The 11,141-nt window shown below is 46.7% G+C and overlaps 1 protein-coding gene across 1 annotated transcript; it reads left to right on the top strand.

Moving 5' to 3' along the window:
• Positions 1–606: 606 nt before the first annotated feature.
• LOC144719691 (UDP-GlcNAc:betaGal beta-1,3-N-acetylglucosaminyltransferase 7-like) lies at positions 607–7,951 on the top strand. Its single transcript, XM_078595859.1, is given in 4 exon segments — positions 607–816; positions 3,411–3,488; positions 3,491–3,587; positions 4,928–7,951. Coding segments are annotated over 4 exon segments (1,290 nt in total). The 3' UTR covers positions 5,833–7,951.
• Positions 7,952–11,141: the final 3,190 nt, after the last annotated feature.

Genomic DNA, 11,141 nt, shown 5'->3' with positions numbered 1-11,141 from the left:
TTTTTTTATATGGGAGGAAACCACGACACCCAGAGGAAACTCATACACGTATTTTTTAATTATTTCGTACTGTACGTAGCGAACCATGCTAATCGGAAGTGCGGAGGAAGAATGTGGGGGGTGGCGGGGGGTGTTGGGGTGGGACCGACGGACCTTTGCTTCCACCAACAGACAATGACATTACAGTGCAGTACAATATATGACTTTAGTTGTATATTTGAGGTAACAGTGGAGCATTTGAATGTTAAGTTGATTTAAACAAATCATGCTATCCAAATTCACTTTCCAATGTTATTTTGTTTAACCAGGTGAGAAATAAGACCAGGATGAGTCTCATTGCAAGAGGGACCTTGGACATAATCTGTCAGTAGGGGGGCGATGACTGCTATCTAAAATTCCAATTCAGTAATATGTGGTTAATTTTTTTATTTCTCAAATGTGGATCCTGATGGCGACACGTGACGGCCTACTCTTGTGAGTGACGTCACAGTTTATATTTGAGATATTGTGCCCGCAGTTATAACCAGGGCGGCCGTTGGAATTGAACTGTTACACTCTTTAACAACATACATAAATACATGCGACATGCTGGGCCGTGTCACATGTATGTATGTTCAGCTTTCGCGCCCTATTTGGTGGGCTGCGGAGTTATCGTCACTGTGTTTCATTACAGACTCCACTAACAAGCTGCTCCAGGCCATCAGCAAGTCCAATGTGTACGGCCGATACAAGTTATTGGCTGAGGCCCTATACCTGTGCGAGGAGCTGGTGGAGATGCTGGCCATGCTGTCTGGGTGCTGGCCCGTGCACAGGAAGGTGAGCACTCGCACCGCACCACCGATGAGTCACCACTCATCTCGTGCGTCTGTGTTGTGCTGCGTGAGTTCGTCCTGGGCGGCCGATAGATTGGAACTGTGAACCCTGTAACAAGTGGGGAACGTGCTCCCTGACAGGCCACGTGACCGGCCTAATCTAAGCTCATGTTGTGACTGGAATCCACAGAATAAAACGTGAATGAGATGCCACATGTTGTCATCGACTAGACGACGACAAAAATGTTAACCAAATTGACACATCTTAGCTGAACTGACAATATTAGTTCAGGAGTCAAAGGTTTTTGCTTTTATTTTCGACTTCGATGTCAGGTCTTAAAAATGCAGGACAATCCTTCCACGTCAACTTGTGTAACATATTTGCATAGTTTACAGGCACAGCGGAGAATACTTCACAGATGTTATTCACACACCGTGCTTCCCCTGCAATTGTGATATATATATGGGAGGGCAACTCAGAACATTTCTGAAGCGATAGGATTCTAGGTGTGTTGGGAATGATCAGGTAATGAGTGTGAACCATGAGAGAGTGTTTTGTGTTCACTGCACACTCAGTTTTATTCATGTGTTCATGATGTTCAACTCAGATTGCAACTTCTTAAAGTGGTGGTGGCGGTGACGTTGGTCGGAGCCATCCTCCTCCTCCCTGATTTGCCATACACATCCAGCACGGAAAAAGAGACCAGCATTGGTAAACATGGCGACAGCACCACCCAGTTCCCGCGCAGCTCCCTCGACCAATCCTCTAATTGCAAGGAGTCACGGCACTCGGTGATGCCAGTTGAGTTCTTTACACTGATCATTCTAAACTAAACTGTTTTATTTTACCAGCCCACAGAGCTGTTAGCTTTTTTTCAGAAGCGACTTGGCCACAATTATAGCTTAACGAAGTGGCTTATCACGTGGTCATATAACAGACAAATACTCTTAAACCCATGTTTCTAAATATGGAGGAAAAACCGGAGGACCCAGAGAATAATCCACATGACCCTGGGGAGGACATGCAAACTCCAAATCAACACCAGGCATCAGGCTCAGGACCGAAATCATGACCTCCTGCATACCAGGCAAGGGAGATAACATCTTGCCATCACGGCGCCCCTAATTTAAACCCATATCAACAGAAATATGATTTTTGTTGCAGTCTGGAAACAAACTAATTTAACAACACGCAAATGTGCAGCATTGGACGTACAACAGCTATCAGCCGCATCCAGACCAACAGCTCAAAAGGACTGAATGCATTGCCGTTGTGTTACTTATACCACCAACTCAAGGGAGGTAAAAATATGCAGCCACCTTCCTAAATTGCGACACATTTAGTTCTTCTCAGCTGGTGGTCTGGATAAGGCTAATATATTTTGTACATCATACCACGTACAACATTGTGTATTGTTGAACCCATTGTGTTTCCAGCCCCGTGTTAATGTTTCTGTTGGGATGGATTCCCTCACCATTTACAGATCTGAAATCACGCAACCCGACTCAAATGGTTAAGCGTATATCGCCTCTCTTCATGTTAATGATGTAAACCACCTCTCGTAGTTTAAATCATTAACATGAGTACCGAGCCGCCCTCCTTCACATCGGGGGTGCTTTACAGAGGTGTGGACTCGAGTCATGTGACTTGGACTCGAGTCAGACTCGAGTCATGAATTTGATGACTTGCGACTCGACTTGGACTTGCATAACAATGACTTTGTCCCACCTATGAGATGTGGACTCGAGTCATGTGACTTTGACTCGAGTCAGACTCGAGTCATGAATTTGATGACTTGCGACTCGACTTGGACTTGCATAACAATGACTTTGTCCCACCTCTGGTGCTTTACACACGATGAGCGCATCGCATCCCATTTCAAAGGGCACCCCCAAAAACAGCTGTCCCTTTGGTCAATAGGTGACTCAGCACCTGGCCTGCAATCGGGTAGTAGTCTGCCAGTCGCGGGCGATGGATGATTGCTCCTGTGTGAGTATTCCAATGGAGTAAGTTAGTAGATTGTGATCACAATACCTGCACGCTCGTTTAGAATGACGTCATGAGGTATTTGTTCACGTTCACCGTGAAGCAAATGGCGCGTGTCGAGTGGTCGATGCACACCGCGGTATTAAGCAGGGAGGCCCGCACATGTCAACCGCAAACCTCTGCAACACGTGGCAAAATCACTCTCGCCTGGTGCTGTCACTGCCCATTGCTTTCGTCATCCTCATTCTCATCGTCATTGCCATCATCATCAGCAGCATTATTATTCTTGTGTGTTGGCCATGGTACAAGTGCAATTGAGAAAGATGGCGGTGATATTTATATTTTTCAAGATTTTAAATGTTGATAACTATAAGAACAATTATGACACTGCTGATCATGCTGTACTGATGCTGCTAATGATGGCGCTGTGTTGATGTTCTTCCTTTTGCTGCTGCTGCTGATTAAGATATTACTGCTGCTAATGATGCTGTGGCTGCTGATGATGATGGTGACGATGTCACTGCTGCAGATGATGATAATTCTGCTGCGAATACTGCTGCTGATGATGGTGCTGCTGCTGCTAATATTGTCACCCTGTCCACCATTCACAGGTACAAAGTTGCCACGTGGGAAATCACTGCTGTCGCCTGGCAATGTCAGTGCCTCGAATAAAGAGGCAGGGGCAATGCACACACACAAGGATTGGGGCATTATTCAAAGTGACTGCGTGGCCAATCATGATCTCATAGACACGGATTGGTTTAAATCTGTAGGTGACCGATTTAAAGGTAATTTTAGTACTCAGTCGTTTGTCCACTTTCCATTGACTCACTCATTCACTCACCCACCTCTTACTCAACCATTTACTCACTCACCCTGTCACCCACTCAATCACTCACCCTATCACTCACACACCAACTCACACAATCACGAAAGCAACAACAGCTTCCATTCGCCACTAAGTGGCGTTGATGTCACCATGGCACTTGTACCAGAGCAGGTAAATTCCGAGGCCACGTGAAGTGTCGAAGGCTCGCTGACAGGAGGTCACAGGATAGACGTGTAGGTACCATGGGTCGACTGAGATGACTGGCAGATGCACCAGGTGTGCACCCTGCTGTGCCAACTTGCTGCATTTTAGCCGCCCGGCACTCCACTCCTTGTTGTGAGTGTCACTCCTCTGCACTCTGTTGTTGTTGGGGAGCGACTGCCTCCAACTACCCAGTAGCGTCCTTCACGAGCCTCCTCCATCGAGGTCGATCTTGACATCGCTGGTACCAGTCTTTGGTTAGTCCGCTCAGGTCCACTTCCTCCTGTACCGCATCAGTCCATCTCTTTCCATGCCATGTCGTGCCCCTTTAGCCCCCTCTAACTGGCCAAACAGAAGGTACTTAGGCATGCGGTGGCTGGGCTTGTGGGCTCCTTGACCTAGCCAACACAGCCTTGCCTGCTGGAGGAGCTCATTGATAGGAATGTGTCCAGATGTTTCAGATCTTCACACACAATCAAAAGGCAAAGATCTCCCATATAGCCATAACAGTCTGTTGGGGCAAGAGCTGTTAGTGAGCACCTATGAAGGCTAGCCCCGCACTCAACAGGGTGGGTGGACAACACCGCACACGGCCTTCATTGTCTTTACACACCACACTACACCAGGTGCGCATCTGAGGCTGAGTCGACTAAGGGGAGGCCCAGGACCGGTTAAGATAATCGTCACTGATGTTGGCCTTGAGCGGGAATTTAACTCGGGTCAACGGGTTCGTAGCGCAGCGCACTAACCGCCACACTACCGCTCCTCACAACACGCCCACTCAACAAGAGAAAGATGCCCCGTATAGCCTGAGCAGACTGTAGGAGCACGTCCACTCACACACTTACTCACACACTTACTCACACACTCACACACACTGATTCACTGCATGTATATATGTTGAACTTCTTTCGCACCGTACGTAGTCAACCGTGCTAATCGGAGGTGCATAACGAGGAGAACATACATACTTCACAGTAAGGTGCCCGAGTTGGTAATTGAACCCATGCCCTTCTTGCGGTAAGCCACAAGTGTTGCGCCACCCTGCCACCCAAGATTGCACGCTATTGTTGTCTTCTCTCTCTGTGTCTCGTCAAGAATTCATCCTCTACCGTGACTGCCACTATTTCCCAATGGTCCACAACCACCCAGAAAAGCTCGAGAGCTTTGAAGATGCGACGCTGAACCTCCTCCTGGTCGTCAAGAGCCTGGCCGAAAACTCCGAGCGGCGAGAAGCCGTGCGCAGCACCTGGGGTCACGAGAGGGACGTCCGACTCCGGACCAGGGCCGGCAGCGAGATCGCCCGCGTGCGCACTCTCTTTCTCCTCGGCCTCCCTCCGCCGTCGCTGGTCCACATCCAGAAGTCCGTGGACCTGGAAGATTCTGTCCAGCAAGACATTCTGCAGTGGGAATTCCTCGACAACTTCTACAACCTCACCCTCAAAGACATGAACTTTCTACGTTGGATCAGTATCTACAGCAGCAATAGCAGCAGCAGCCGCCGCCGCGTGGCCTTCGTGTTCAAGGGCGACGACGACATGTTTGTGAACGTGGACAACATCCTCGAGTACCTCTTGGCAGCTCCACAAGATGGCGGCAGCCCTCTCCTCCTAGGTAGCGTGGTCACAGACTCGTATGTCGTTCGCGATGCCGGGAGCAAGTACTTCATACCCACTGCGATGTTCCACGGGTACATGTACCCGCATTTCGTGAGCGGGGGCAGCTACGTGATGTCCAGGGAGGTGATGAGGAGGTTGCAGGCCGTCTCGGGCGACGTGCAGAAGTTCCCCCTTGACGACGTGTGGCTGGGGATGTGCCTGCACAGAGCCAACGTCTCGCTCACGTCACACCAAGGCTTCAGAACGCTGGGTGTGCCTCAGCTCAAGAGCGCTGACATGCAGGTGTGCTTATACCGGGATGTGATGTCAGTCCATCGTTTTCTGCCTACACAGTTGCTCAACATGTGGAAAATGTTTACTGACCCCACGATAAAGTGTGCTTGACTTCATTAATTTCCAACTTTTTTTCAGGATTTTCTGGTTACAACATTAAAATGGGAATGATTATTTGTCTGTTGATGAAGCACCCTTTACACACTGGGGTGTCTCAGAACGACTTACATCGCATCTCAACCATTTGAAAGGGCACCCCCAGCAAGTTGGAATGATCTCTTTATATATAAATCACAAGTGTCTATACGTCATGATCTGTATCTCCCAAATAGTAAGTGGAAGGAAATAAAATAAAAACCAAATATGTTCAACTTATATGTTGATTTTTTCACACTTGAAAATTCCGCCAAACACCTTGGAGCATTCAATAGGCCACCATTTGCAAATGATGATGTCATAGGAACGTGTTTAATTTGTAAAGACAAACAAAGAACGCTGGATACCCATAACCGACTGCCAGACCAAGTGCTGTGAGCGAGCAGCACCTATGAAAGCTGGCACGGCACACGAGTGGGTGGGTAGCCAACACCACGCCTAGTCGCCTTGGTTTATCAAGTAGCGATGTTTACACATCGCACCAGGTACAAATTTCAGGCTGAGTCGAGCTCGGGGAAGTTCATAGAATCGTTATTGGTGTTGGCCGTGAGCGGGAATCGAACTCGGGTTGCCTGATTCGTAGCGCAGTGTACTAACCGCCGGTCCACCACTCCCCACACACACAACAAAGATCCCCCATATAGCTTTAGCAGACTATTTAAGGAACGAAACAAGATTTCTCTACAAATTTGGCTGTCGCCTGATGATGCCGGTTGCAATTCCTGGCGAAACATCGTACTCAGATGATAAATGTTGTTGATTTACTTTCCAACACACCAGTGTGCTGTACTAGTAACGAATTGGCATGTTCTGTTAACGTGACAAACTTTACAATTTGGCTTTGTCAGCGGTGGTGGGTTTAACAACACATTTATATTTATGCGACCTAACCCTAAACAGTTGTATTATGGAAGTTTTATATTAACAATGCATCTCTGCAATACACCAACATTTTGCTCCACACAGTACAAAAAAGCGAACGCACGCAACAAACACAAGACCCAGACATGCATCTGTATGTGTATATATTGAACTTCTTTCGCACCGTACATAACCAGCCGTGCTAATCTGCTGGTAATTCTTTTTTTGAGAGTTAATGGCGTGTTCCTCTATAAAAGCTGCAAAAGAAATGCCAGCAAGTGTCATAGCTCGGCCTTTACCGGAGCCACTGCGGCTGGGTCTTGAGACTCGGTGCGATTTTCCTTGGTGAACACGTATAGAATTAATAATAATGCTAAAGGGTAGAGCTAGTGCTAATGTATGGATGTGTTAACCCTCAGTTAAGACTTAGGTCATCGTTGACTTAGCTGGAATCATTAAATTCTCTTTTCACTGTTCATGGATAGTATCAGAAGTTGCTTGAGAGACTCAGAGTTCAAATTCAGGCAGCCAACAATTATTAAATCGGGTTCTCTAATGTAGTGAGTTAATACTCTCACCTCAGTCAACAATGATCACTTAATGCATGTATGTTGAACTTCTTTCGCATCGTATGTAGCAACCATGCTAATAAATATCGTTCTAATGTGCAGAGTTGGCAAGTGACGCCGCTTCATTTGTGGATCAGAGGTGGCCTAAAGAGATAAAAGATGTGAAATCCGCTTCTGTGGGGCAGTCATTAACCGTGAACCTTCCGCGGGCCAGTCTCTTGACTCTAAAGGGTCCATTGCTCTGCAAGAGATTTAAATTCATATCGCGTCTCATGAGGTGACACTGATAGCGCAATCGGGATCACCTTGGGGAAACGATAGCAGACAATTTAAAGAATTATTAAGAATTAAGATTTTCCATTATTATGTTTTATGTTGATAACCAATATACTTTGATTTTTAACAATGTATGTCTTTCACACGTATTTGCTTGAATTAAAATTAGTGGGAACCATTGCAAGTGATATTACTGGTTCTTGTTTGGTGCATTAAGGCTCACGTTTTCCTTGGGAATAAATTATTTGGAAATTATATAATTTGTCATCAATTCAAATATTTTCTACGTGGTCAACTCTGCTCTCATCAATTACAATTGAATGAATACAATTGTGTAATTTTTGATACATTAAACATTTGCATCTCTATGAATGTGTGAAAATGGATTTCTAACTAAATTATAGCCAGACTATAACAAATATCCGGAGGAGGCTGAAGCGTCTTTGGAAGAAAACTCGTTTGACTCGCTTACAGAGCGGCCTGCAGATCTGTCAACAGAGTGATTATTGAGTTTCACAGATCGTTCTATGCTTTGCACGTCACTGAGTCGGCTCGCGACCCCGGTGCTCTCTGGCGCATCATGCAGGGCCTGCTGGACTCCAACCACGCATCAACTAGTCGACCCGGTCTGTACACAATACTGTACTTGCGACGTTCTTCGCCGATAAAATAGTGACGATCAAGACAGCAGTTTATAACTTGAAGGCAACGCATTACCCCAGTCTGTCATCTGAGTTTAATCAACCTGGAATGAATGCAAAACTCGAGACCCTGTCGCCAACGTTTGTGGCAGAGGTGTCAATGTTCATTGCACGGCTGCAAATAAGACAACACCGCTTGACTAGATCCACACGTCGATTCTCAAATCATGCTCAGACGTGCTCGCACTGCTGGTTGTCCACCTGGCAAACTTTTCGCTTAGTGGGGGCTGTTTCCTAGACCGGTTCAAAATGTCGCAGCTAAAACTGCTCCTGTAGAATGTTGGTTTGAACCATTGTGATCCCGTAAACTATCGCCTGATCTCAAACCTGAGTACAAAGGTTATATAGTGCCTTTGCCTGAAGTGGTTACTTACCCACATCGCTCCGACAGGCAGCATACCGGAAATTCAACAGCACTGAAGCGGCTCTACTAAAGATCACCGATGACCTCTCCAAGATCACGGATGACCGGTGCGCTGCAGCGTTGGCAGGCCACGATCTCTCAGCCGCCTTCGACACCAACGACCATGAGATCCTCATCGGGCGGCTAAGGTCAAGGTTCGGTGTATTCGGTACGGCACTGGGGTGGATCGAGTCATACCTACATGGTCGATCACAGTCCGTCAAGCTGCGTGATGAACAGTCGTTGCCTGTGCCGTGGTGGCGTAACAAAGGGGTTCGTCCTGGGGCCCTCCTATCTTCAACGTGTCTCTCCGATAACTGATGTCATCTCATCACATGACATCAAGTTCCATCAATGTGCTGCTGATGCACAATTGTACACCGCAGTGAAGTCAAAGTTAGATATGGGGAGCCTTGGTAACCTTGAAGATTGCACGCGAACGGTTAATGTGTGGTTTTCACAAAACGAAATACTGCTTAATGCAGAAAAATTGGAGGTTCTACTGGATGGCACTCAGGCTCAGGTAAAAAGAGATGTCGGAGGATGGATGTTTTAATATCAGGTCATTACGACACATTTGGCCACTATTGAGACATCACATAGCCAACAGAGTGGTGTGTAGCAGAGTATCGAGAAGGCTCGATTATTCCGACTCACTACTCTCCGGCACATCTGGCAAAAACATTACCAAGCTGCAGCGAGTACAGAATTCTTTGGCAGGCGTCATGACGGGTACTGCAAAATCCGACCGTGTCTCTCCAGTGTTCACCGAACGGCATTGGCTTCCTGTGGCCGAACTCATACAGTATAAGGTTGCACTCATTACATACAAAGCGCTGGCCACAAGTGAACCCCAATACCTTGCGGGTATCATCAAAGAGCATAAACCATCACGCAAACTCCGGTCATCCTCGCAGCAGCTTTTGGCTAGTCATCGAACAAAGACGGTCGCTGCATCGCACGCTTTCAGATGCACTTCTGCAGCCGTCTGGAATGTTCTTCCCTCCGACATTAAGAAGTCACTGGAGCTACGCATTTTTAAAATCTAGGTTGAAAACACATTTTCTTTAGAACTGCTTTTCGTGCTTAGTTTGGTGTCCCTCTCCGGCACCTCCGGTGACCATGGTTGGCTATGTACGGTGTGAAAGAAGTTCAACATACACACCAACATGGACACTCGCTAAATATACTAACCAACATGGACACTCACTAAAATAACTTAACTAACATGGACACTCGCTAAATAACCAACATGGACACTCGCTAAATAACCTAACCAACATGTAAACTCGCTAAAATAAGATAATTGGTTCTTTACCCTTCTATCTGGCAACAAAACTGACACCTTTTTACAAGGAGTCATGTTTGCATAGACCGCAATACCTGCAGTCATAATACAAACAAAAGAACATAACTCTGATAATGTGCACTGTCCTTAAAATGAGGTTCCCATAGTGTAGATGCTTGCCCCGAGCTCTCATACTCTGATGGTGCATTGTCTTTGAGTTGTGCGCCTTTTGGCGTCCTCTGGTCCAACCCATATGAGACTAGGCTCTAAGGAAAGCTGTCTCGGGTGTGGACCAATCAACTTTAAGGACAGTGCACATTATCAGAGTTATGTTATTTTGTTTGTATTATGACTGCAGGTATTGCGGTCTATGCAAACATGACTCCTTGTAAAAAGGTGTCAGTTTTGTTGCCAGATAGAAGGGTAAAGAACCAATTATCATATTTTTACTGGCAAATGAGGTTCCCATAGTGTAGATGCTTGCCCCGAGCTCTCATACTCTGATGGTGCATTGTCTTTGAGTTGTACGCCTTTTGGCGTCCTCTGGTCCAACCCATATGAGACTAGGCTCTAAGGAAAGCTGTCTCGGGTGTGGACCAATCAACTTTAAGGACAGTGCACATTATCAGAGTTATGTTCTTTTGTTTGTATTATGACTGCAGGTATTGCGGTCTATGCAAACATGACTCCTTGTAAAAAGGTGTCAGTTTTGTTGCCAGATAGAAGGGTAAAGAACCAATTATCATATGTTTACTGGCAAATGAGGTTCCCATAGTGTAGTCGCTAAAATAACTTAACCAGCATGGTGCTGTAGCGCCACCGTGTGGTCACGTGGTACCACTGCAGTGCCTGGCGCGGTGACAGCAACAGTGGCGCTGTGCGGCGTCTTCACGGCTTCATTGCAGCCAACCCGCATGGGACTCACGCCAGGACGCCGCAACAGCAGCAGCGACTCACAACTGCGGGAACGCGCGGGGTGACGCCTGACAGCGGCAACTGCTGGCGAACTGTGTTGGCCTACACTGCACATGTCCACCAGATGGCAGACGTAACCACGAATTGAATATCAGCCAAGTTTGGTGGCGATTGCTTTCACGGTGTGGATTTGTATTTGGAACATATTTTCATTTTCATACATGGAAGTGTCGGAGATTGAATAAAAAATA

This window comes from Lampetra planeri, chromosome 1 (genome assembly GCF_965212315.1).
Source record: "Lampetra planeri chromosome 1, kcLamPlan1.2.h2, whole genome shotgun sequence".
Classification (NCBI taxonomy): domain Eukaryota; kingdom Metazoa; phylum Chordata; class Hyperoartia; order Petromyzontiformes; family Petromyzontidae; genus Lampetra; species Lampetra planeri.
The sequence above is the reverse complement of the archived record's forward strand: the minus strand, read 5'-3'. Positions and strand labels throughout refer to the sequence as shown.